Here is a 27,529-nt window from a genome sequence, read left to right as displayed (position 1 = left end):
TATTCCATGTACCATGCAGAGGCCCTGAGGAGAGGGGTACATTTTGAGCAGGGTCTGGTGCCTAAACCTGGCTGCGGACATGGTGTCAGCAGCTCTTGGGAGGGCCCCTTTCCACATTTCTGGACACTGTTCATGCTCTTTGTTCTGCCTGTTGGGCTTCTACTCCTCCATCAAAGCCCATATCAAAAGTCACCCCCTCTCTGAAGCCTTCCCTGATCTCACCCACCTAAACAAATCAGTGCTCCATTACTCATCATCCTTCAAACATTCCTCCACTCCAACCAGCAGGTGTTTTTGAGTCCTTAATATGTGCTGTGCTCCGAGTTCTAGAATAATAATCCCTTGTATTTCATTGGTGCAGGACTTTATCATTTACAAAGCAATCTCTATACCTTCTATTGCTTGAGCTTGCATTGCTATCCTTTAGAGAAGGTGCTATTATTCCTATTTTACAGATGTGGAACCTGAGGCTGAGAGAGAGAGACAGTGTTTTATCTCAGGCCATAAATGCTAGAATCAAACCTGAAATTCAAAGGCAGTTTTTTTCTGCTGCACTTGGCTGCCCCGGGACTCTTCACACCAAGATGGAAGTCAGAAGACCTGGGGTGTGGTTCTAGTTGTGCCGCTGTGTGATCCCAGGCAAGACGCTGCCCCTCTCTGGGCCTCAAGCGCTTCCTCTGGGAAATGAAGAAATCAGAAGACGTTCTTGAGGCCCTTCAGCGTTCTAGGATTGTGGGCTTTCAGAGGGCCACGTTGTCTCCGCCACAAACAGTGGAGACAGCAATAGTTTCAGTCAGACAAAGGCCACTGGGAATGTCAGCTGGCTCAAAGCAATAACACTGGGCATTTGGGTATATGCCAGACCGACAGTCCTGGTGGGCACTGATCAGATGCTGTGGAGAGGGTGAGGGACCTGGGGCCGGCCTGGCCAGCCCAGCTCTAGATTGTAACTTTCCCCAGCTGAAGCGGAGGGGCAGGCAGAGCTAGGTGGAAAATCCCCGACCCGGCCCCATACACCCTTCCGGCCCTCAGGGGCACATGGAGTCAGGGAGGAGATGGCCACGTGTCCCTGCCTGAGTCTCTCATGCCAAGACAAGCCAGAGCATTTGAGAATCGTGTTGGTACCCAGCTTCTCCTCTACTCCCTGCCACTCATCTCACGCAGGAGACCAGGATCCTGGGGCCTTGAGCCTTTGCTTTCTTTCATTTATTTAGCTGCTGCTGCTTTTTATTTTGGGTGTCATTTTGTCCTGTAAGTCTGGAAGCAGAGGCTATGGAGGGCAGGGGTACTGCCTTGTACTTCTTAGTGGCTCAGTGCCTGGCACACAGCAGCTAATGGTGGTCGTGGTAACAACAACAGCAGCAGTAGTAATAATAAAATTCACATTTATTAAGCACTTGTATTCCAGACACTGTACACTGTACTAAGTGCTTTCTGCGCATTAGTTTAGTTTTCACAAACATTTTAGATGAGTATTATGTCCACTTTGCAGATAAGAAAACTGAGACACAGAAAGTTTCCATGACTCATTCAAGCCCACAAGGCTAGTGAATGTCTGAGCCAGGGGACAAGCTCAGGTCTGTCACCTTGTCCAGTCTAACTAATGTTAGTTGAATGGATGCTGCATTCCGGAAGGCAGGTGCCCTGGCTTTTCAGCTAAGGAGACTGGGCTGAGTGAGTGGCTGGTGATTTGGACAAGGCCACATAAGTTTGTGGCCTCCAGGGCCTCTGGGCTGTGGCCCAGGGATCAGGATCCATGGCCCATCGAAGGGGACCTTGACGCATCCCTCCTTTTTTATTTATTTATTTATTTATTTTTTTGAGATGGAGTCTCACTCTGTCACCCAGGCTGGAGTGCAGTGGTATGATCTCGGCTCACTGCAACCTCCGCCTCCTGGGTTCAAGTGATTCTCCTGCCTCATCCTCCTGAGTAGCTGGAATTACAGGTGTGTGCCACCACTCCTGGCTAATTTTTGTATTTTTAGTAGAGGCAGGGTTTCGCCATGTTGGCCAGGCTGGTCTCGAACTCCTGACCTCAAGTTATCCGCCCACCTTGGCCTCCCAAAGTGCTGGGATTATAGGCCTGAGCCACTGCATCCTGCCTGCATCCCTCCTCTTAAGGTTGTTCTGGAAAGTGATGGCCTGGGGAGGGCAGGCAAGCGGGTGCTCTCTCCAGCTCTGCTTCCTGATCCTTCCTGCTCAACCCCTCCCCAGCAGCAGTTGGGCCTGAGAGTGCACTGGGTCTCCACAGAGGACACATCCACTGGCCTGAGCCAAATGGCAGGAGGCCGCAGGCTGAGGCTGGCCACAGGCTGTTGGGGGCTCATGGCCAGCCCTGGAAGAAGACACTCTGCCTCTGGCAAAGGGAGCTGTGGCACCTGGGGAGGCTGAGTGGGAAGCAGGGTCCCCAGGGAGGCTGCGGCACTTGCCTGGTCTCAAGAATATCATCTGGAAAATCAGCAAGGCGAAAATGGCTTTATTCCCTCTTAGCTTGTCTTAATTAATTAATTGAGCAAACATTTCTTAAGCACCTACTACTCTGTGCCAGGCACTAGGCTAAGTGAAGAGAGGATGCAGAGACAGGCCAGCTGGATCTTGCCCTCTGGGAACAAAGACTTGTTGATAAAGGCAGGGAGGTCTTTGCACTAACTGTAGAAATCTGAAACTGTTCTAAAACAATTGCCAGCAGGCAGGTGGGAAATGGCTCTGGGCAAAGATTTGCCCCAGGATATGATACGTCTATGCCAGAGGGGCCCATTCGGTGAAAGCAGGACCCAGGAACCTGGAAAGGGAGTCAGAAGGCCCAGGCCTCTTGCCAGTGTTCCTGTGGCTGGAAGCATGGCATTTTCCACTTCTTGCAGCCTCGGAAGATGACCCTGGACATCTGGAAACATTGTTCAGGGTCAGTGTGAACACCTGGCTGGTGTGCAGAGCTGCTTGGCCCTGGTTGTCACTACAGATTGGATCAAGGGCAATGTCTGAGGCTACACTCTCTCTTTTCCTCCTTCTTTCTTTCTTTTCTGGTTTGTTTGCCATTTACTATTTTTTAAAACCAACTTTTAAATTTTAGAGCAGTTTCAGATTTATAGAGTTAGTGCAGAGACCTCCCTTCCCTTCTTAACACTCAGCACCTCTCCTACGTTGATGCAGTGCTAGCTGCTGTTCCTCCCCCTGCACCTTGCCTTCCCCCAGGAAGCCTCCATCCTGCTGTGGCCCCAGGAGCCTCCTCTGCTCTCCCCACATAACATCCATCTCTGCCACTCGGTGGGCCTCTCTTGGCAGGCACTGGCTGGCCTATTTACCCATCTCCTTATGCACAGCGGTGCCTCTATGAGCAAAACTCCTTTTAGTCAAGTCTGCCTACACAGCACGGGGGATGAGGGCTGGCTCACACGGAGTGGTGCTGGCCACTGGACAAGCCTTTTGGGAGGTGGTCAGGGCTCAGGCCTGGACCCCTGGGTGGGTGCTCTCTTGCTGGGCTCCCCTCTGTGCAGCTGAGTCTGGGCTGCAGGTGGGAATGCAGAGGATGGAGCATAGAAAGTAAGGGCGAGAAAGGGAGGCATTCACATGCCGGAGCGGAGCTATGGGAACCTCTGTGAACAGTGGCAATGGTGGCAGGGAACCTGGATGCCCTCACACTTGTTATCCCTAATGTTCCCCATGACCTGAAGGTGGCCATGATTTGCGTCATTTTGATGGGGAAACTAAGGTTCAGGAAGGTTAGACACTGCTGGCCCAAGGTCACACAGATAAAAATTGGCAAAGGTAGGATTCAACCTTGTCTGACCCCCTTAGATGTCCCCAGGACCACTCCCTTTGTCAAAGCACATAGAAAGCATGTCCAACAGGCCAACATCCCAAGACCGCTGTACTCCGCTCTAGGCAGAATCTGGCCTTGCAGTCTTGGTGCCGTGCACACAGCAGGTGCTCAAACTATGTGAGGATGGAAGAGGCCTTCCTAGCCAAACCTCCTCTCTCCTGAGCCCACCCTGCTTTCTGCCAGGCAGATGCACCCTGAAGTTGGGTAGCCAGTCCTTTCTGTCCTAGGGATGTGTCAGTGTGGCCTTGAGCCAGACAGAGCAGGAGGTGAGAGGGGGAAGCTGGAGTGCAGGGGTCAGGGCTCCAGGGAGGCTGTCTGTGGTGGGCATAGTTGCGGGGTATGCTTGCTTCTACCTTTTTGGAACTGTCCGTCCTACAACAACCCTAGTCAAGGGTGGACCTAGGCAGCCCCTTTCTACCATGTCATCCTGGCACCAGAGCAGATTGGACCAGGGTTGGACACCTGGGCTGAGAGGACTTGGCTGGGCTTAGCAATTCACATTCTCTCTTCCAGGAATTGTGATGGGCTGAGGGGCTGGGTCAGCTGTGAGGAGCTGAGCTGCAGGGTTAGAAAGAGGTGAGTCCTGGCTGGGAGCAGGGTAGGCCAAAGCCACATGCGGGGGAAGAGAAGCCCGAGAATGGCAGAGCAAGGCAGAGACAGGAACAATGCAGCCTGAGGGACGGGAGGGAGAGGCCTGGGCTTCTGCCTGCTGGCCTTTGATGTTAGCTGTGTGGCACTGTTTCCTTTCAGAAGTCCCCTATACTTGCTCTGGTCCAAAGGGGCACTGTGCCCTGTCTATGCCCCAGCCACTCCAGACAGAGGGCCCCAGTCCCCAAGCACTGCGTCCCAGGGGTCCTCAGCCTAGTGAGCAGTGCAGGGCCATTCCTGTTGAATCCCTGTGGCTCACTGGGCGGGGTGGTGTCCATTCAACAGTCGGGGACACCGAAGCCTGGAAAGATTGGGTGTGTCACCCGCAGTTGCAGCTCCTGAGCTGGACCTGGGACTCCAGCCTCTTGATTCTGGGCCTGCTGCTTCCCCTCCACCCACACTGCCTCTCTGAGCCCATCTCTTGCTAGGTGGCTGGGTGACCTTGCGGTTAGAAGACAGCATGTAAAATAAAGTGTCCAGTACAAGGCCTGGCACGTGGAGGGTCTCACAAAGTAGGAGCTCTCATTAACACATACATGTTCCTTTCTTTTTCTTTTTTTTCTTCAAGAAAGAGTTTTCGCACTGTTGCCCAGGCTGGAGTGCAATGGCGTGAACTCGGCTCACTGCAACCTCTGCCTCTTGGATTCAAGTGATTCTCCTGCCTCAGCCTCCAGAGTAGCTGGGATTACAGGTGCCCACTACCACGCCTGGCTAATTTTTGTATTTTTAATAGAGACAGGGTTTCACCAGGCTGGTCACGAACTCCTGACCTCATGTGATCCGCCCACCTCGGCTTCCCAAAGTGCTGGGATTACAGGCATGAGCCACCATGTCCGGCCCACATACGTGTTTCTAAGCCCAGCTCTGTGTTGCCATTCACCACTCAGAAACCTTCCTTAGTTCCCCGAGTCCACACAATACAGTCTGGGGGTTTCCTGGCCAGCAAGTGGACTCTCCATCCACCACCTGATCCCGCCCTACTAGTCTGCCCTCTCCTGACTCCCTCACCATTTCTGGTCCCATCTGTCCCATGCCTCCCCTCTGAGCACTTCCACTGCTGTGGAGTCACTGGAGTCGCTGCTGCCCTGACTTCCCTCCCTCATCTCTTCTGGCCTCCAACGAAAGCCCCAAGGCTGCCTCCTCCTTTGGCAGTCTCCCTGGAGAATGGCATCTTCTGCCCTTACCACCATCTGCCAGGTATTAGGTTTTGCGTGGAGATGGCCCCTCTCCTACTGGCCTGCCTTGCCCAGTGCCCACAGTGGAAAACTAGCAGATCCATGAAGCTAGTCTTGATGAATGGGTTGGGTGTTGTGGGGGGAGCTTGGGGCGTGTGTGGCCCCATCTCCGTCTTCTGCTCTTCACTCTCCATTCTGGTCATGGCCCAGACAGCTCTGGGCTGGCAGGGAATTTGGAAGCAGATGCCAGGAGATGTGAAAGGAGGCTTTTCTTAGGCTCAGCACCCTCCCCAGGGCTCAGGAGCTCAGATGGTGTAGGTTGGCATAGTGCCCAGGAAGAGAGGGACTCCAGGCAACAGGGACTTCAGTCTGGAGGCAGCTGCTGGGACCTTCTCTCCTTCGGAGCCAGCCTGCAGACATGGGGTCCCCACCCTCAACATTCACATGTGTGTGCGCACTCCTACACACACACACACACACACACACTCCCACACCCAGCCTCTCCTCTACTGTGGCCTCTGGGCATGCCTCTGCCCACCATCCCAATAGGTTACAGGGTGGACAGAGCCAGGGAAGGGGGACATCTGCACAGACGGAGAGGCAGCACCTCACAAGACCTGGCCTCTGGGCCTCCCACTCCTCCCACGGTTCTCACAAGCTCCAGGCCCTTAGGGATCTAAAGAAGCCACTGAATTCAGCCTCCCCTTCTCTCCAGCCAAGGGGACACAGACTCTTCTAGGAGGCTAAGATTCCACCACTCTCCATAGAAACATACTCACTCAACCCTGCACCCTATAGGAAATGCTCTTTCTGCAGAATGAAGTGAACAAGGCTTCGGCTGCTTGACTCAGCCTGTCCTCCGTGGAGACAGCAAACAGCTGTCCCCATCCTCGGGGACACTGCCCTTTACATGGAGACAGGGAGGCAGCTGCCCACCCCACCCTGTTTCTGAGACCTGACTTGCCCTGGGCTTGCTGCTGTCTTCTGACCTCTGATTTTCCAGCCTTTCCAGTGGCCTCCGCCACGCTGAAGCCCTCCAGCTTCTCTGTTTGCACCCACTGTTCACAGTGCAACATCGGCAAGAGATCAGCCAGGCCAGGGTATAAGAGGAGAGTGACTTCCTGGCTCCTGTGATCTATAGAGGCTGCCTGTTTATGCACTGGTGTCCTGAGCTTGCTTTTTATGGTGCCAAGAGCTCCAAGCTGGGCAGCCTCCCCAGGACCCAGGCAGTCTCCCCAGGACCCAGCTCCCTCCAGCTGCAGCTTACAGTGCTACCCTGCTCCCTCCCCCCAGCCCCGATATGGAATCTGGGCAAGCTGGCTTTCCCTGCACTTGACTTTATTCGAATGATTAAATGCCTCTGTCACTGATCCTCCTCTCCAATTCAAAACAATACTAGCTAACATTTATAGAGAGCTTACTACGTGCCAGGCACTGCTCTAAGCGAGCTAATATATGTACATTGTGTAATCTTCAAACGACCCTATTGGTATGTATTATTATTATCCCCATTTGAAGATGCAGGAACGGAGCCACAGAGAGGTCAAGCAGTTGCTCAAGATCACACAGCAAGTAAATGCAGAGCTAGGTTCTCCCTCATACTGTCTCCCCTATACTGTCTCCCTTCACCCCAGGCAGCCTGGATTAGGGTTCAGCCAAACAGAAAATGTGGAGGGCAGGTCTCAGGGCTGGTGGGAAAGGGAGAAATGGGAGAGGAGCCTTCCAGACTGGGAGTCACTCCTCTAGGGAGAAAGACGTGCCTTGGAGGGGACTTAGTAGGAGAGTGCGGGGCAGCATGTTTGTATGGGAGTTAATCATGCTCTTCCTTGATGTCTGTGCACCAGTTCAGTTTATTGCACACTTCAGAGTGTTTTCACGGTGAGTAAGGCAATGTCACTTTCATTCATCCCGCTGAGAAATGAGGAGGCGATGCTGGGACAGGTGAGGTGACTCGGTCAAGGTTAGGCAACATGTGTATCAGCTTCACGACCGAGACGTGGTAATTTCCCAGGGGTCTTCTGCTGCCGGCCCACCTGCTTGCCTCAGGCTGGACTCTGGGCTTCAGTGCAGCAAGAACCCCCCTGGAGCCAGTCAGTGAGGGGCCGGTTAGCTCTGGCACTCAGGGTGGGACCATGAGGGAGGGGGCACATCTTGCCCTGCTCCATTCCTGGCCCAAATTGGCACAGGCACCTGGGAAGGGCAGCCAGCCAGCCACGTGCCAGTGTTACTTTAAAAATAAACCAGGGGAGAATGAGACAAAAATAACCCCGGGGATATGTGGGGAGCTAATTACTACTGCAGCCCCCTGTCAGGCTTTCGGGAGAGCGGCTGGACCTCCGTGGTGTCTGGGTGTTGGGTCTACTCTATTCATCTCTTCCAGCTGAGAATCGGGTGCCAGGCCCTCCAGAGAAGCTGGGAGCAGCAGGACCTCAGAATCCCAAGGCCTTAGAATCCCAAGGGTCAGAGCTGGAGGCTACTACAGACATCCCAGACAGCCTCCTTTATCCCAGAGACCAGGGTAGGGAAGGGGATCCAGGCTGAGCAGGCCCCCATCTCCTGCCAGGGCTTCCCTCTTCCTCCCTACACTGTCTCTGGGCCTTGCACATGACTTCCCACTGAAGTCACCTGGCTCCAAAAGGGTCTTTGAGTTCCCAAGCCCCTCCCCTCTTCTCTGAAGCCTGTGTGGTAGTGGCAGCAGGCACCGGTGGGTGTTGCCGGCTACCTCTCCCTATTTAGGACTTGGGCCCACTGCTCTTCATCTGCACCCTTCTCGAGAAGCACCGAGGCCCTTCTTGACCCATCAGGGTAAGGAGGCACGGGCCTGCCGGCTCGCTCCTGGCTGCCTCTGGAGGCATCGATGGACTGTGCGCTTGCATCTCATCTCTGGGCCTCTGTGCTGAGCCCAGCTAGGCCCAAAGAGGCCCAAGCTCTTTCCCAAAGAGCAGTCGGGGGACAGGGGCCACACTCCTGTCTCTCAGGCCCAGGTTCCCTGCAAAGCTCTTGGTTACTCTTCAGCCCCCCACCCTTGGCAGAGGGTGTGGGAACATCTTGCAAGGACAGGGTGGGAGGGACATGGGGCCCAGCTGAGGACGCAGCAGAGGACAGACGTGCAGGATCAAAGAGAAAAAGCAGAGCTTTCTCGGAGGAGGGAGGCAGAGGCCAAGACGGCTGGAAGCTGACAGAAATGATCAAAGGACAAGGATGGATGAGGTGGGAGGGAATGTGGAAGGCGGCGGCAGGGTAAGGCAGGCGGAGCTCGTGGGGCTGGGGTGACGGACTGCTGAGGAAGAGCAGGGGCTTTGGAGTCAGACAGGCCTGGACTCGGCTTCCTGGCAGTAGCCGTGGGCCCATTGCCTTGCTGGGCCTCAGGCCTCATTTGCTTGAGGGATACAAGGCTAACTCCCTCGTGGGTCTCTGCAGGGGGAGGGTGTGAGGCATTTACGGAAAGGCCTGAAAATAGGGCGAGCTGTGGTATAGTTGCTCTTTCCCTGCCTTTCCTGGAATCTGGCCTCACTGTTCCACCTCAAGCCAACTCCTACCACCCTCCCCTTCCCTCGCTCCTGGAGCAAGCTGTTGAATGTTGCACTGCTTTCATGGCCAGTGTCTCCGGTGACCGCCAGGCTGCAGATCTACTGGTGGTTTCCATCCTATTTGACCTCTCAGCAGTGGCCAGCTCGGTTGACTACTCCCTCTCTGGAAACACTCCCCCTGGCCTCTGGGCCACCACAGTGCCCAGGTCTCCTTCCTATCTCCTGGCAGGCTCCCTTCCTTGCTTGACCTCCCAGCACTGGAGGAAGGGCTGGGCGCTCTGCTCTTCTTGCCAGCTCTACCCTCTTCCCAGCTGATCTCATCTGGCGCATGACTTTCAATATTATTTCTATCTGATAACTCCTGAGTTGATATCTCAGCTTTGACTTCTCCCTCGAGCTGCAGACTTATTGGTCCAACTGCCTTCATGGATTTGAAATGAGCATCTCAAAATTAAGCTGGGTATCCAAAATAGAAGTCTTGAGTCTCTACCAAACCTGCTACTCTCTGGGTGTTCTTTTCCATCTAGTAAATTGCACATCCTCCACCTGGTTGCTCAGGTCAAAAACTGAGGACCATTCTCGATTGTTCTCTTCCCCCAACTCCTACAGCCCTCTCCTCCAACATATGTATCGTACCTATCAGCCAATGCTGTCTCCTCTGCCTCTCAAACATAGCTCGATCCACCCACGAGCTCTGTCTCCACTGCCACCACCCTGGTCCAGTCCACCATCTTCCTCTCTTTGGAGGGGTTGACCTGCGAGTGGGCTGGTGACCTGTGGCCCGGCAGTCTCCCTGCTTTTCTTTGCACTGCCACCATCCGATCTTTGCAGAGCAGCTAGAGTGCTCTTGTAAAAATTTAAGTCATGTCACATCATAACCCACTTAGACCCTTCCAGTGACTTCTATCATTCTTAAAAATCCAAACTCTTTTATTTTTATTTTTGAGATGGAGTTTTTGTTCTTGTTGTCCAGGCGTGATCTCGGCTCACTGCAACCTCTGCCTCCCAGGTTCAAGAGCTTCTCATGCCTCAGTCTCCTGAGTAGCTGGGATTACAGGCACATGCCACAACGCCTGGCTAATTTTTTTGTATTTCTTTTAGTAGAGACAGGGTTTCACCATGTTGGCCAGGCTGGTCTCGAACTCCTGACCTCAGGTGATCCTCCTGCCTCAGCCTCTCAAAGTGCTGGGATTACAGGCATGAGCCACCACGCCCAGCCAAAAATCCAAACTCTTGACCATGGTCTCCATGGCCCTGCAGGGTCCAGCCCTTACAGATTTCTGCCTCTTCTCCCCACTTCACTCAGCATGCCACAGCCACACTGCTCCTGTTCCTCAACCCACCCGGCACTGGCCTGCTTGAGGCCTTTGCATCTGCTCTTCCCCTGCCCAGAAGTCAGTTCTCCCACCTCTGCCTTCTACAGGCCCCTCCTGGAAGGCAGCTCTCCCTCTCACTCTCATTCCCTGGCTTTCTTGTCTTGCTGGCACTTATTACCATTGAGATGATGTTGTTTATTTTTTACAACATAATTTAGTTTGTTGACTCTCTACTTCCTCTAAAATGGCCCCATGAGAACAGGGGCTGCTCTTTTTCCCTGCTGAGTCCCTGGGGCCTAGAATGGGGCCTGACACAGGGAAGGTGCTCAGAGAGGCCGAGTGGGTGGAGGAATGACTGTGTGGGTGCCTGAGGGGAGTGGAAAGAGTCGGGGGCCTGAGTTTGAGGACTGCTTTGTCACTGGACTGCTGTGTAGTGGGGGCACGCCACTGCCCATCTCCCCTGTACCCTGCCTTGGGTCTCATCCCCTCATCTGGAAGACAGAAGGGTTGGGCTGCATCAGTGGTTCTCAAAGAATCTGAAGCATCTGCAGAACTCTGGGAATTGCCAGAATGCTATCTGCTGTCTGCCCGAGCCTCTACTCTGCAGGTGCGGACCATCAGCAGCACCCTGAACTCACCCCATCCTGGCCAAAGGTTGAGTACCTGACTGTGTAGGCTCTGCAGCAGGGAATCACACCAGGCCCCAAAACATTCTGAGTGATCAAACCACAGTGGGGACCCCCAGGGCTAAGCCCTGACCCTGAGAAGATCCAGCAGGTCACTGGTCAAGGTGAGATGTCGAAGGCTGGTGCATGAGCAGAACACAGCTCCCGGTACCCTGGCAGCCTTGGAGCAAGCTCAGGGCATGGATGGCAGGACTGGCCACCAGTACACTCATCCTGGGCCAGCTGGGGTGCAACAAAGCTGTGTCTGCAGCCTCGCTCCTGGCCACTCCCTGTCGGAAGGCAGTGGCTGGGATCAGCCTGCCCTCAGCACCAGTGCTCCCTCCCGCACTCCATTCCAGGGACTACTGTGGGAGCCGTGAGCAGCTGACCCTGTCTGGGTGGGAGGCTCCTGCATTCCAGCAGCCCCAGGGGCTGGGGCAGTGGACTTGCTGTGCTGATAAGCAGGACCTCGGCCACACTCAAAAATGCTCTCTTTCCAGCAAGGGGTGACTTGGAGGTCCTTGACAGAGCTCTATTCTTGGGACTGGACACAGAGGAAGTCCCTCCAGGGCTCAGACAGCATGGGGTGAAGTGGGGACAAGAACATAATCCTGGGTAGCATGCTTCTCGGGAGGGCTGGAGGGGAGGCCAGGGCAGGTGCAACAGAGATGGCCCCAACTGGAAGGGCTTTAGACGCCACCAGCCCAGTCCCTCACAGACAAGGCCAGGGGCAGGTATGACTCGCCCTAGGTTTCACAGCCAGGTGGGAGCAGAGGAGCAGTGGAGGAGGCTGGATCCCCTCTTTCCTTGGCCCAGTCACAGCTTCAAGAAAGGACGAGACGCCTGCCTCTACTAGTTCACTGGCCCTTCCTCTGGAAGCAGGCAGCGGACAGCAGGGCCTCTTTGGAGCCCAGGCAGATGAGTGCTCGGGACTCTGGGGCACTTAGCTGGGCACGGCATGCAAGAGGAGGGCTGCCCACTGAGTTTGGCTCCAGGTTTTTTTCTCTCTGGCCCCTCCTGGAGGTGGACCAAGGACAAGAGGGGCCCCTGCTCCAGAGCCCCAGGAAGCCCTGGAGGGTCTTACTCTGCCTGACCCTCACGGTGGAAAATCCATGACTCAGAGTCACACTGAAGAAGGGGGCACCCTGGCTCAGCCTGGCCCCAACCCTGGATTTGTTCCCAGTGGAGGGGGCCTCCCCTGAGCTGACACCCTTCCCTGGGGTTGTTTGAGAGCAGGCAGTGAGAGCTAAAGCCATGAAGCGAAAGACAGACCTGTCCCCAGGACCCCAGGACCCCTACTGCGGCCCTCCCCAGCTCCTCCTCTGGACGGAGGGGAAATGACCTTCTCCGGGGGCCACCCACTGACTCCTGATGTCTTGGCCACCTGGCTCATCCCGGGAGCTTTGGCTTGAAGATGAGCAAAGATCTTCCTCAGCCACCTTTGCATGTTTCTGAGATGCCAAGGACAGCCAGAAAGAAAATTCTAGCAGCTGGTGAGTGGCCCAGCCTTCCAAGTATGGAATACAGATCCCAACAAGCTCTCTTCTCCATCATCCCTGATCCAGGCTGCAGATTCCAGTCGCCTGGGGGGGTCCTTCAGACTTGAAGCCTCCTGGGCTTACCTCAGCCCTAATGAATTAACTCCCGTGGGCAGGGTCCTCACACCCATGACTCTGGCTCCAGCATCAGCTGCTACGGGGGCAACCTCTGTACTCAGCACACAAGGGCCATCTGACCTGCCCCCACCCCCCTACCGCCATACCAGGGAGCAGGTGAGTTGCCCAAGTCACCCTCTGCAAGGCCCCCTCTCCACTCAGTGGCCACTCTTAAGAGCTGTCACTCTGTTCCCATTCTGGTCTTAGATTCCCATCCTGTTCAGTGGGATGGTGTGGACAAAGGCTGGGAACCAAGGCCATTCTGTGACAACTGCCCCTTCCCCCAACGCTGCCTTTTTGCCCCTCATAAGCCAACACAACCCTCTGTGACATCTCTAACCTCCCTACTATGGGAATGACCTATTTTCTGCCACTGTCAAGGGGGCAAGGGCACTTGTGGTTGGGGTGGGTGACGAGAAGCTCGGTGTTAAGGTTGGGAAGTCTGGACTGGACTCTGGCTCCCACATTCACTGACCCTCAATTGCAGGAAATGACCTTGTCTCTCAAATCAATTTCTCTGTTGGCAAAGTAGGAATAATGATGCCTACACCTTGGGGGTGATATGAGGCTCAGAAGAGACGCTCGATGACCAAGTGCTTAACGTATCCCCTGTTCTGCCATTTGCCAGCTGCATGACTTTGGACACATCCCCTGACTCCCCCTGAGCCTCAGTGTTCTCATCTGTAAAATGGGGATAATAACACTGTCTCCAGGCCACATGCAGTGGCTCACACCTGTAATCCCAGAACTTTGGGAGGCCGAGATGGGAGGATCACCCAGGAGTTTGAGACCAGCCTGGGCAACATAGAAAGACCCTGTCTCTACTTAAAATTTAAAAATTAGCTGGGTGTGGTGGCACATGCCTGTGATTCTAGTTACTTGGGAGGCTGAGGTGGGAGGATCATTTGAGCCAGGGAGGTTGAGGCTGCAGTAAGCCATGATCGTGGCTGCCCTCCAGCCTGGGAGACACAGTGAGACTCTGCCTCCAAAACAAAGAAAGAAAGAAAGAAAGAAAATAGTGCCTCCCTCCTAGGGCAGCCATGAGGATTGGATGAGGTAATGCCTGTAAAGGGCTCAGTCCAGAGTAACCTCCTGATGAATGCCAACCTTAGTTCATGACTCTGGTAACAGAGGCAGGTTCCGAGGAGTGGCTGCTCCATGTTGGGCGTAAGATCTGTGTGGAACAGCCCAGGGCAGATCCATCTGTTGCATTGATTGGAGGCTTGCTCTGCCTGGACTGTCTGTACCATGCCTGCCCCCAAAGCCCCAGGGAATCTCCTCTGCACGGGCAGGGGGACTAGACCTCGTCCTGGAGGAGCGGGCCTGCCCCTGTCTGAGTGCCTGTGTAGATCTCTCCAGGCTGCCCCACTGGGGCCTGACAGTTCAGTTCCCTGGAGAAAGCCCCGGATGGTCCTATGGCTGGAGGGCTGGAATGTGACTCTCAGGATGTTTCCAAGATGGTTATTTCTGAATCGGCGTTGTGGTAAGGAGAGGCCCTGCGCATTCCTGATGAGGGACACTGAGTCCATGCCAAGCCTTGGAGCCTGGAGCAGAAATCAAGGAGGGTATGCTTGGGATCCAGAAATTCAGACTTGTGGGAGGGTGTGTGGGAGAGAAAAAGGGTCTGAGAGCAGGGGCCTGGGGTTGTCCAAGCAGAAGCTATGCACTCAGTGTTGGATGACAGCATCATCTTCAGCCCAGCACTGTCCCGGTGCTCCTGCAAGCCATCAATAAAACTGTGCTTGGTGAGAGCTCCAGAGTGGACCTTTGGCCCAGAAAAGGAAATGGGGTAGGGGAGTCAAAAACTCCCTGGGGGCTGACAGAGGGCTGCTGGGTGAGCAGGGTGGGTGAGAATTGAGGCAATCAGGATTCAGGTCACCATTACCCTTGAGTTCAACGGGAATCACAGGGCACCCACTGCTTCAACTGGGGTCATGGGGGCATTCACTGGTCAGGACTCAGGCAGGGGCACACAGATTGGGTCTATCCTCTGTCTTCCAGTGCTTGTCCACTCAAGTCCACCCACTACAGTCCAGAGCCCTCCAGGGTCTGCTCACGAGTACCTTTCCTTGGGCACGCTCATGCCCTGGCGTGTGTCATGCTTACCCCAGAAAGCTCTGGCTGCTGATCTTCACCTCCTGAAGTCCTCACTTATTGTTCAAGCCTGCCCCTGGACACCTTCTCAGGCCCCTCTTTGGGTCACTCTACTTGGATTCAGCATGTGCACCATGCAACATGTGCTTTTCAGATTCCACTAGACCCGAGGCTCCTTGGGGAAGGCTCTAGGTCTTAGTTTTTCGTTCTCTTGATGCCTCACATAGTGCCTGGCACACAGGAGATCTCGGGACATCTCAAATGATCTTTGGTTAACTGAACTGAAAGGAAGGCTGAAGCCAATTCGATTTGGAAGGGGACCCAGAGGGCCTGAGAGCCCCAAGGACGCTCCTGAGTCCCACTCTGGGTGCTCTAACTCGCCAGGCTGCCCCTTTGAAGATCAATAAATCAAAGCATTTCAGGGTTGGGAAGAATCTTAAAAGCCATTTATTGTGACCTTTAGTGGGATATATGGGTGGTGTGATGGTCTTTTTGATGTGTCATCTTGGCTAGGCTAAAGCCCCTAGTTGTTCAATCCAACACCAATCTAGGATTGCTGTGAAGACATTCTGTAGATGTGATTAAAGTCCATAGTCAGTTGCCTTTAAGTTTGGGAGATTATCCTAGATAATCTGGGTGGGCCTAATACAATCAGTTGAAAGCCATAAGAGTAGAGCTGAAGCTCCCTCAAAGAAGAAATTCTGCCTGTGGACAGCAGTTTTAGTATATACTGAAGAGAGCTCCAGCCTGCCGTTCTTTTTTTTGAGACAAGAGTCTCATTCTGTCACCCAGGTTGGAGTGCAGTGGTGCAATCTTGGCTCACTGCAACCTCCGCCTCCCAGGTTCAAGCAATTCTCCTGCCTCAGCCTCCTAAGTATCTGGGATTACAGGTGTCCATCACCATGCCCGGCTAATTTTTGTATTTTTAGTAGCGACAGGATTTCACCATGTTGGCCAGGCTGGTCTTGAACTCCTAACCTCAAGTGATCCACCCGCCTTTGACTCCCAAACTGCTGGGACTCCAGACATGAGCCACCACGCCCAACCCAGCCTGCCCTTCTCGATGGCCTGCCATATGGATCTTAAATTTGCCAAGCCAGCCCCTACCAGCCTATATGCCAATTCCTTGCAACATATCTCTTAATATGTATCTCCTACCAGTTCTGCTTCTGTAGTGGAACCCTGGCTGATACAAGTGGCTTTTGCAGTACGTCCATCCAGTGTCTGCTTGTATACTTCCTGTGATGGGAAGCTCACTATCTCTTGAGGCAGTGCAATTCATCTTTGGTCAGCTTCAATTTTAACAAGTTCTGCTTTACAGTGAACTAAATCAAGTCTTTCTATGAACTTTACCCACTGCTGCTGGTTCAACCCCTTGGACACACTCAGAACAAGATTGGTCCTTTTACCTCACAATAGCCCAGGAGATATTTGAAGTTGGTACTCATGCTGTCCATGTCCACCCTACCAAGTGTCCCTCATTTGACCTGCTGCTCCCCTCCTCTGCCAGTCCCCCAGGTTGTTGATGTCCCTTTTAAAGTTTGCATACACACATGGCCCAAGGAAAACAGGTCTTGTGCTACTATCTGCATTCCACACTGTAGCCTGCAGCAGGGTGAGTGTCTGGTAGCACTCTGTCTCATTCTCTCTCTCTGTCATGTGAGGACGTGAGGACACAGTAAGAAGATGGCTATCTGTAAGCCAGGAAGCCAGCTCTCACAGCCACTGGATCCACACACTGGGGCCTACTAGAGGGTGGAGGATAGGAGGAGGGAGAGGATCAGGAAAAATAACTAATGGGTCCTAGGCTTAGTACCTCGGTGATGAAATAATCTGTACAACAACCCCCCATGTCACAGGTTTACCTATATAACAAACCTGAATGTGTATCCCTGAACTTAAAATAAAAGTTTTTATTGATTGATTGATTGATTGACTAAGACAGGATCTGTCTCTGTTGCCCAGGCTGGAGTGCAGTGGCGCTTTCTTGGCTCACTGCAACCTCCGCCTCCCGGGTTCAAGTGATTCTTCCGCCCCAGCTCCCTGAATAGCTAAGACTACAGGCATGTGCCACCACGCCTCACTAATTTTTGTATTTTAGTAGAGACAGGGTTTCACCATGTTGGCCAGGCTGGTCTCAGACCATTGATCTAAGGTGCCTTCCTGGCAGACAGGGGAGGAAATAGCAACAACTGAGGACCAGTGGTCCCCTGCTCCCCAGCCTCCTCATGGGGCAAGCCCTTCTCCACTTCTTTCCTCCCTTTCCATCCACCTTCTCCACTTCCCTTTCTTCTACCTCACGGTGCCAGCTACAGCACGCGGCTCCACCCAGGCTCTGTAGCTGGCTCCTTTGGGGCAAGACACAGCATTGCTCCAGCCTCAGGGAAGGGGCCATAGCTCCTGGGCCCTCAGCTCTGACATTTTACCACCAGATTCCCAAGGTCTTTTCCAGCTGCAGACGTTCTTTTTCTTTAAACTGTGGTCCACACACCTCATGGCTATTCCCAGATGTCAGGTCTCCAGGTTCTTTAGAGCCTTGCTACTCAAAATGTGGACAATGGATCTGATCCACAGCATCAGTGTCCCTTGGGGGCTTTTTGGAAATGCAGAATCTCAGGCTCTGCCCCAGACCTGCTGATTCAGAATCTGCATTTACACCAGATCAACCAGGTTATTCCCTGCACATTACAGTTTGAGAAGTATTGACTTAGAGAACTCTGCATTGCTGAGCTGGCCTCCTCAGTTCCCTCTGTGGACTGCTTCCTCTATACAGATGGGAGGACTGAGGTACACCAGGGAAGTGTCTGCTCCTTCCATGATCACAGAGCCAGCAAAGAGACAGACAGAGTGAGAGAGAGAGAGACAGAGAGAGAGATATGATGATGATGATGGTGATGATGATGATGGTGATGATGATGATGATGGTGATGATGACGATGAAGAAGGAGAAGCAGCAGCAGCAGCAGCAGCAAACAATTTGTCTAAGACCTCTCTAGCACGAAGGCCAGCCTCCTGCCCCACATTCCTGGCAGCCTTATGGCCCCTTCACTAGGGGATCTTTGCTGTGTCACTGGATGAAGCGGGGGTAGTAAGGAATTTGCTTTTGTGAAGGGTGAGGATGGGATGTCAGGCCCAGCCAGAGAGGCCACCAGCCCAGGAGAACTGGAGCTGCGGCTCCAGGTCACAGTTGAGGCTGGCTCTAGCAAATGGGAAAGTGAAGGTGTGACTTGTGGCAGTAGCTTGGGAATGCTGGCTTCAGCTGAGAGGAAGATCTCTGGGAGCCACCTGGGAGCTGCTGTAGCATGGGCAGTTTCTGGACAATGAGAGAATGTGGACAGACAGGGAGGCAGTGGCATCAGCTGGGCGGTTGACTGCTCTTTGTGCTGCCACGAAAAACATTTGTCATGTGGCTCTCTGAGGACCAGAGCCTGGCGAAGGGGTCAGGAAACAGGGCTCTATGCCCAGCTCTGATGATAGATGTAAGCATGACCCTTCTTTAGCCTGGATTTTAGTCTCCAAACTGTGAACTGAGAGGATTGGAGCTAAAATTCTGTTCTGTCTTTGGGCTAAATGCTCTATCCATAGTTCTGAGGGCAAGAGACCCTGAAGCTGAGCCCACAACTGAGCACCCTGCATAGACCCTGGTACCCAACCGCCACAACTAGCTGTGTTCATATAGAAGGAATCGCAGAGGCTCCATGGGGAGTGGGGGTTGCATGACTCCATGAAGAAATACTCCCTACAGACCTGGGTGCAAGTCTTGGTGCTGTCATTTTATATTTGTAGGGTCCTGCCCAGATTTCTGAACCTCTCTGAGCGTCCTTTTCCTTGACTGTGCAGGATGATGCCGCCTGCCGTCCTGGAGCAGTGTGGAGATTCTGGTGACAGGAAATGTTGTGGACAGCACCCAGCCTGTTACAGACACTTGCCCATTCCCTGTGTCCAAGGTGGAGAGGGAGTGGAGGAGGGAGTGTCCGTCCTGGGTCTCCACTGAGCTTGGCCTAGACCCACAGTGGTCTCAGCTAGAGCCTGGTCTCCACTTGCTGCTGGCTGACTGCAGGGAAATCATTTTTACATTTTTTTTAATTACAAAATCAACTCACAGATTCACCGTTTGTGCAGCCAGCTGAAAGCTGTTTATAGTGGTGATTTGCACTACATTCATCTGTGCTTGTTTATGTTTGCTTTGAAAATACTTATTGTGTTTGTCCTGTCCCCACTGTGGCCAGGCGTGTGTCTTCTATTTTTGTCCTGTTCTCACCCCCACTCTCTCCGTGTCTCCACCCCCTAACGGCAATGCATGGAAACGGGACCTGCAGACGGGAGGCATGGCAGAGTCAGAAAGATCTCTGGCCAAACACACTCCGTAGTTTCTCCTACCACCATGTACCTTTCTCCTTGGCTGGCTTGCTTTCTCTCTCTTTCCTTCCCTCTTTCTTTCCTTCCTTCCTTCCTTCCTTCCTTCTTCTCCTTCTCTCTCTCTCTCTTCCTTTCTCTTTCTTTCTTTTTTTTTTTTTTTTTCTGAGACAGAGTCTTGCTGTGTTGTGCACACTGGGGTGCAGTGGCGCGATCTTGGCTCACTGCAACCTCTGCCTCCCAGGTTTAAGCGATTCTCCTGCCTCAGCCTCCTGCATAGCCGGGATCACAGGCACGTGCTACCACGCCTGGCTAATTTTTGTATTTTTAGTAGAGGCAGGGTTTCACCATTGTTGGCCAGGCTGGTCTCGAACTCCTGACCTCAGGCGATTTGCCCACCTCGGCTTCCCAAAGTGCTGTGATTACAGGTGTGAGCTACCACACCCAGCCCCTGGCTAGCTTTCTGCCAGGTCTGCCCACTTCAGCCTCCTAAAGTGCTGGGATTACAGGTATGAGCCACCACACCCAGCCCCTTGCTAGCTTTCTGCTCTGAGGAGGAGCAGGAGCCTGGACAGTTAGGGAGACACCAGGCATGGCTGAGGAGCGGGGAGATGGGGGGTGGGGAGTGGGATTGGGAAGATAAAGGGAAAGGGTGTGGCAATATCCTGGCCCTCAACCTCACTGTTCCCACCTGTTAGGAAGCAGCAGAGGGAGCCGTGGTCATGGTACCCTTGGGAGACAGAGCAGTTCCTTAGTAAGGCAAGTAATAATACACAAACAATAGTATTAATAACAATAATAATGGCAAATTATTAAGTGCCTTCTCTGTACCAGGCACTTTGTTTTTATGATCCCATTTAATCCTGGCAGGCAGATATTATTATCCCCACTTTGTAAATGACAAAACAAGCTCAGAGAGATTAGATAATGTGTCCAAGGACATACAGCTAGTGGCGGTAGGGGAATGGGGGTAGGGTGGATTGAGATGAACCCAGGCACTCTGGCTTCCAAGTCAGTGCCTGTGTTCCTCCGCTGTCCTGCAGAAATTGTGGGGTCGAAGCACGCCCACGGGCTAGCCTGTGGGCAGGAAGGAAATGCCAACTTAGGTGGGTGCCGGGACTTTCCTAGGCTAGGCTACCCTTCCTTCACCTTGGAAAGTCGAAAGAGTCCTCTAACAATGGAGTGATGAGCTGCCAGAGGCCTGAGTGCTAAGAGAGATGGTGGGGTGTGGGGGACTGGCTGGAGGATGCAGAGAACACCAGTGTGGGCACCGGAAGCCTGGCTTCTAATCGGGGTCATACTCTCAACTCCCTGTGTGAGTGTGGACAAGCTGCTCACCTCTCTGGGTGTTTGGAAGATTGCTAATGTCTCCTTCTCTTATTTTAGGACCTCTGGGATTTTGGGGATGGCAGGTCACATCTGTACTTTCCTTCTTGAAAAGATGTAAAAAAGCCGGGGGCGGTGGCTCACGCCTGTAATCCCAGCACTTTGGGAGGCTGAGCCGGGTGGATCATGAGGTCAGGAGTTCGAGACCACCCTGGCTAACATGGTGAAACCCCATCCCTATGAAAAATACAAAAAATTAGCCGGGCGTGGTCGTGGGCGCCTGTAGTCCCAGCTACTCGGGAGGCTGAGGCAGGAGAATGGCATGAACCCAGGAGGCGGAGCTTGCAGTGAGCGGAGATCACGCCACTGCACTCCAGCCTGGGCGACAGAGTGAGACTCCGTCTCAAAAAACAAAACAAAACAAAACAAAAAAACAAAAGATGTAAAAAGTATAGGTTTCCTCATGAATCACCTGCTTGAGTTAACAGTCTAAGGGTTCTCAGGCCATGTGGTGGGCGACGGGAGGTGGTGCTCAGCTGAACACAGGCTGGAAGCTGAGGAAAGAGCAGAACAGAAGGTTTTCTGCCCCAGCCCCATCAGCGAATCAATCACCTGGTCTCTTTGTTGTTGCCTTAGAGCCAAAAAGATTCCCAGGACCTGCAGTGGGAGAATGGGCACCTGCGAGCCCATGGCAGGTGCCCATGGCGGGTGCTGGGCACAGCTGTGACAAGTCATCTGGTTTGGTCAGGGGCCAGGGTATGGGAAGCAGCAGGCCTGTCTGGAGTGTGCTGGAGCAGGAGGCCCCCTGCTTCTGGGGAGGGCTTTGCTGGGGAAAAGGCAAGCCTTGGCTTCTAGGTGCCCTAGGCTGGAGTGCAATGGTGCGATCTCGGCTCACTGCAGCCTCCACCTCCTGGGTTCAAGTGATTCTCATGCCTCAGCCTCCTGAGTAAATGGGACTACAGGCACGAACCACCATGCCTGGCTAATTTTTGTATTTTTAGTAGAGACTGGGTTTTGCCATGTTGTCCAGGCTGGTCTTGACCTCCTAGCCTCAAGCGATCTGTCTGCTTCCACCTCCGCCTCTCAAAGTGCTGGGATTACCAGTGTCAGCCACTGCACCCAGTGTGGAATGGGCTCTTGAAATGGAGAAATAATTCGTGAAAAATTCAGGGCAGGAGAGTCAGAGAGGTCCAATCGAACCTGGGCAAGTGCTGTGCTTCCAGGGCCTGAGGCCATGGGGGAGTCATCTACCCTCAGAGCCTCAGGTTCCTCAGCTGAAAAATAGGGGTAATAATGCCCATCTAGAGAGGTTGGTGAGAGAATTAAATAAGGGGGTACAAATGAAGCGTCTAGTATAGAGCCTGCCGCAAAGTAAATAATAAATGGTGGTTGCCATTGTTATTGTTGTTGCTGCTGCTGTTGTTAATAAAAATAATAAATAAGTATCCTGAACAAGTAGAAGGAGTAGGGGACTGGGGGTCAGGTTTTTGCTACCCTCTGACTGTGTGATTTCTGTCACCTCTCTGACTCCTTATCTGTAAGAGCAGGGGGTGGTACCAGCTGATCTCCGAAGCCCCTTCCTGCTCTGACAGCCTCTGGGCTATGAATAGATGAGGCTTGGGCCCTGGAGGAGTTTAATGACTCAACAGCTAAAGAGGTTAAGATTTCCTAAGAAATGACTTTCTATTACTGTTGGGTGAACTTAGGGCACCAGCAAAGGAAGGGTTTCCTGGCTGGGAGACCAGGGATAGGGAGCTGGAGGAATCTTTCCAGCCAGTGGAGACGGTGACTAACCAGGTGAATGACTAAGAAAGAACCTGCTGACCTCCAACCAATCAGGGCTGCCCATGAGCACCCTGTGAGCTGGCATCACTAAGCACGGCTTGGCTGTGTCAGGCCTGGCTGGGTCTGAGCTTCATAGCATATGGAGGCAAAGGAAGCAGCCAAAAGACCAGCAGGGAAAGAGCACTGGGCTTGGAGTCAGAAGACCCAGCTTCCCACTCTGACTCTGCTGCTTACTAGCTGGGTGACTGGGGGAGCCACTTCCCTTCCCTGAGACTTCAAGCCTTCATCTATGCAGCAGAGCTAACAATACCTGCCCAGCAACTTTGCCAAGTCGTGAAGACTGAGAATCATGACATGAGATACAAGTGCATTGTGATCACTAAGGTACCAGATGATGGGAGGTGCTGTCATTATTCCATCCCAATGGGACACCCAGTATCTCAGAATGAGACTCATTCACGTTTTCAAAGGGGTCAGGTGAACACAGGCTGCTGCCCTTGGGTTTGGAGCCATTATCAGCCTAACTTAAGGCCCCTTCCAACCATCTGATCACAGCTTAAATAGGTTCTTCTTAGAGCAGAGCCCCTGCGGACAGCTTCCAGCAAGGTGGCATAGCCGCAGTGGAAGGCAACACAAAGCCAGGATGGTCAGGTGGGGCAGGGAGGGAGCAGTGCCAGGTTGGGGCCCCCACAGAACCAGGGTGGTGGTCTAATGCTGTCTTTCCTCTTGCCCAGCACTTTATAAATAAATAATCACCAGAACTGCACTCTGTCTGCCTCTCCCCCCACGGCTTTCAGCGTCTCTCTTGGTGAGGACTGCAAGCACTTTGGGAAAGGGCAGGGGTGGAGGGAATGATGCTGCCCTTTCATTTCTGCACACCTTAAACCCATCAATAGCATTCTGTGTGTGCTCACAGCCTCTGGGTACTATGCTGGCACTTGGAGCACAGAGACAGGAACTGCAGGGCCTTCTCACATGGAGGTTAAGTACAGTGTGGTCAAAGAGAAAAAACACTTCTCCTATAATGTAAATAACCATTCAAAACAGCCAACAGTGTGTCACCCAGATCATCCTCACAGTGAGACCTGCAGTTGTCCAGAGCAGTGGCCTGGGAGGCTTTGAGGAGGAGGTGGGATTTGAGCTGGACCTGGAAGGTTAGCATGGACAAGATAAATAGAAGGTAGACCCAGACGCAGTGGCTCACACCTGTAATCCCAGCACTTTGGGAGGCCGAGGTGAAAGGATCACTTGAGGCCAGGGGTTTGAGGTTGTGCTGAACTATGATTACACCACTGCATTCCAGCCTGGGTGAGACAGAGTGAGACTCTTTCTCTCAAAAAAAGAAAAAAGAAAAGAAAAGAAAAAGGGTAGAGAAAAAGGCATGCCAGACAGGCATACTTAAGGTATTCTCAGAGGACAGGTTGGCAGCTATCGAGAGGGATCATGTAAGTAAGAGGTGAGATGTGAAGTCAGACATAGAGATTGGAGCCAGGTATGGAGATCCTCAAAATTTGAGATAAGGGGCATAGACCAGATTCCGTGGACAGTGGAGAGCCACTGAGGGATTCCAAGAAGGGAATTGGTTTGGTGACAGCTGAGTTTTTCTTTCTGGCAGCATTGTCCAGGGGAGCATGCCTTGTTGTGGGGTAGGCAGGGAGGTCAGTTGGGAGGTTACTACGAAGCTGGGGACCATGGGCCTGAGAAGGAAAGGGGACACGCGCGAAGGCTTGACGTGTGGAAAAGAGGGAGAGAGAGGGTCCGAGGATGTTCAGTCTGATTCTTCTGATTCTCCAGACAGCTAAACAGCTACTGAAACCCTGGCAAATAGTAGCGGGGTATGAGAGTGGAAGAGACTGCAGACCAAACCTGGGCTGGTCTTTTTCAGGAAGCGGGCTCCTCTTTGGGCAGACCTAAGTCTGATCATCCTATCCTAAACTCACAGGATCAGTAGGACCCAGAGGTGCCCCAGCTGGGCCACATCCACTCCCAGGGCCCTTTCCTCCCTCTTCCAAGAGAAGAATCCAGAAACGACACAGCATAGCTCCCCATGGTCCCCAGGGAGCCATAGATTCTTGGAACAGCGTCCTGCAGTGGATAGACCGCAGGAAGAGCGTCTAGTCCTGCCTTTTACTCCTTCAGCTCCTGTTGACTCCCAGGAAAACAATGCCATCTTCATGGGCTGCGCTAAGTGGCAACGAACCCCTGGGAATCTGACCAAGGCAGGGAAGGGGACTAGGGAGAGGAGAGGGAACAGTAAAGACAGGAAACTGCTTCTGGAGGCATCTTAATGGGCTTTGGGGGAAGGTGGGTTTCATCTCAGAATCCAAGCACGTCAGGGCTGGGGAGGAGCTCTTGAGATCATTTTGGCCACCCCTCCTTGTCTGGAGGTGAGCCTGAGACCCAGGCAGGGGAAGGGACTTGCCCAAGGTCATATAGCACGGTAGTGATGGAGCTGGGCTGGAATCATAAGGTGTTGGGGACAGGTAAGGTGTTACTCCCCTCTAGACAGTTTTGAATAGCACCACCAAGGGCCTAGCTAGAGATTCCTTTCCTGGGCAACGTTTGTTCTCTCTCTCTCTCTCTCTCTCTCACTCTCTCTCTCTCTGTGTGTGTGTGTGTGTGTGTGCCCGCCCTGTGAGTGCCTGTGTGTATCTGTGTGTGTGTGTGCCTATGCCTGTGTTGTCTGACAGTCTGGGTGTACGTGTGGCCTCCTACATGGTGATCTGCCCTGGCTTGGAAGGAACTGGGGTCATTCCTGTGAGGTGACTGTTTTGCTGGGACAGCAGAGAAGAAGGCTGACAAGGCCAGATCTGGCTTCCCGCACCAGTTCTGCCGCTCTGAGAAAATCACAGGCACTGACTGGTGGCGACCAAACTCCTGGAGCTGAAACACGCAGACACACGTACACTCACAGCCGCTGTTATAGGGTGGCCCCGAGTGCCCCGAATGCCGCATTCCGGCATCCTCACGCCTCCCCGGAGCCCAGCAGGTGTAGACCTGCTAGGCTGTGGAAGCCGATCCGCAGGGATACGGAGCAGTGGCGCGCTCCCGCCGCTCACACTCAGCGCCCTGTTCCAGGGCCTGGCCCGGCCACACCCCTCCTGCCCGAGCCTCCGCCGGTCGTCCCTGCCCCTCTCACACACTTCGGAGTCCCTGGGGGCCTATGCAACATGGCAGGGCCAAGTTAGGGCTGGCCCGGCCGGAGAGTCAGGTCCGGAGCCAAGAATCGACGCCTACCCGAGTTCCGTCCCCGCGGAGCACATACGCCAGGCTGAACTCGGGTTTCTGCGAGCGCGAGGTTCGGCGCCCAGCCCCTCTCGGGGGAGCCCCCGCCCCTAGCCCCAGCCGACCCCGGACTACTCCGGGAGCCCGGCGCCCAGCCCTGGGTTCCCGCCCCCCTCCCGACTAGCCGTTACCGATGGTGGTGATGACGGTGATGGCGAAGTAGAAGGAGCCGGCGAAGCGCCACTGCACGCCGGCCTTGTGCGGCTTGAGGCGCAGCACGACGCGCTCCAGCTCCTCGTAGCCGCCCTGGCTGAGGTTGTAGCGCGCCCGCAGCTCCTGCTGCCGCAGCTCCAGCCGCTGCCGCTCGATCAGCTCGGGCTCCGACTCCAGCGCGTCGAAGACCGCGGCGCCCACCAGCAGGTAGGTGAAGGTGCACACGATGAGCGCCAGCGTGCGCACGTTCTGCCGCTTCATCGTCCTGCCCGGGCCGCCGCCGGCCCCCCGGCGCCCCCGGCCCGCGCCTTGGCCTCGGCCGCCACTGCTGCTGCCCCGGAGGCGGCCTGGGGCATGGCTGCGCTCGCCGCTCTCCGCGCCGGGCACCCGCTCCGCGCCCGGGGCCGCCGCCGCCGCCGCCGCCGCGGAGCTGTCCCTTCAGCACCACCCACCGCCCTCCTCCGCCCGGCCCCGCGCCCGCCCCCGGCCCCCCGCCCGCAGGCCGCCTCCTCCCGCCAGCCCTCCCGCCCAGCCAAATAAGGACTGGGGAGACGCGCCGAGGAGGGAGGAGGGGGGCTGGCGGAGGGGACGGGAGGGGCAGCCGCGGGAGAGCCCGGGCAGGACAGAGAGAGAGAAAGAGAGAGAGAGCGAGCCCGGGAGACAGAGAAAACTAGACAGCGGAACGCTGATAACTACGGAGAATGGGAGAAAGGCAGTGTAGGACTGAGGGAAGGGGGCTGTGTGACAGAGGAGGAGATAAAATCAGAGGTGCACTCAGACAGAAAAAGAAGAGAGGCGGGCAGAAAAATACAGAGCAAAAGATGGAAACAGAGAGAGCAACAGACTGAGACAGAGAGGCCTGGATTGCTGGAGATAAACTAATGACAGAGAAACGGACAGGAAGGCAAGGAAGGCAGAGCGAGCCCCTCCCCACCCCACCCTCCACCCTCATCACGACATATTACAGCCAGGAGGCACTTGGGGCCTCGCTGTCCTGCCCTTATCCTACGGATGAGGAAATGGAGGCCCAGAGAGGTCAAGTGACACGCATGGGCACGCAGTGATTTCGTGACAGCACTGGGACTCAGCCAAGCGTTCCTTCCTCCCAGGCCACACTCCTTCCTCCCTTGGGCCAGACTCTGGCTGTCTTGGAAGCAGGCAAGGCCCAGCTGTGGACCTGGGCACACATGAGCTGACACCCAAGGGAAAGCCCTGTTCTCAGGCAATGTGTGCCTTCCCAGGTGAGCACAGTTCTTGGAACTGGCTGAGAAGGCACAGGCTGAGAGTCTAGGCCTCCTGCTTCGCTCCCAGGGGCTTCTAGGCTGTCCCGACTCCCATGATTCCAGTCCTGCACCCGTGCACCAGGCTGGGCTTAGGCTCAGCTGCCAGAGATATCACCTGCCACCGCCTTAGGGCATCCCAGCAGAACCGGGATCTAGCTGGAATTGGGCAGGTGGGGCCCAGAGCAGGAGGCTCACTGGCAGACTGCGGGAACTGGGGCAGGAGAGGGGGTCCCTATGCCTCAGTTTCGTCATTTGTCAACATGGTGGCTATGGTGGTGAGGTGGGAAGGGCAGTGGAAACTCTGGCATTACTGACCCTCTCAGAGCCTTGTTTCCTTATCTTTTCAATGAGGTGTCGTAGTAGATGATCCCATAGGCCTTGCCCAGCTCCAAACAACTCAACTCCAGACTTGGATGGGCTGAGTGAGCAGAATGATTG

General features: G+C 54.2%; 1 protein-coding gene across 1 annotated transcript in view; it reads right to left on the bottom strand.

Moving 5' to 3' along the window:
• KCNK3 (potassium two pore domain channel subfamily K member 3) overlaps nucleotides 1–26,266 on the bottom strand; it is a 42,968-nt gene extending 16,702 nt beyond the window's left edge. The window contains exon 1 of the mRNA XM_030799992.1: nucleotides 25,787–26,266. Within this exon, the coding sequence (XP_030655852.1) occupies nucleotides 25,787–26,069 (283 nt within the window). The 5' untranslated portion in view covers nucleotides 26,070–26,266. The remainder of the gene's footprint in view (nucleotides 1–25,786) is intronic.
• Between the last annotated feature and the right edge of the window lie 1,263 nt (nucleotides 26,267–27,529).

The sequence above is a fragment of the Nomascus leucogenys genome, chromosome 19, assembly GCF_006542625.1.
Source record: "Nomascus leucogenys isolate Asia chromosome 19, Asia_NLE_v1, whole genome shotgun sequence".
Classification (NCBI taxonomy): domain Eukaryota; kingdom Metazoa; phylum Chordata; class Mammalia; order Primates; family Hylobatidae; genus Nomascus; species Nomascus leucogenys.
This window is presented reverse-complemented; position numbering and strand designations above follow the sequence as displayed.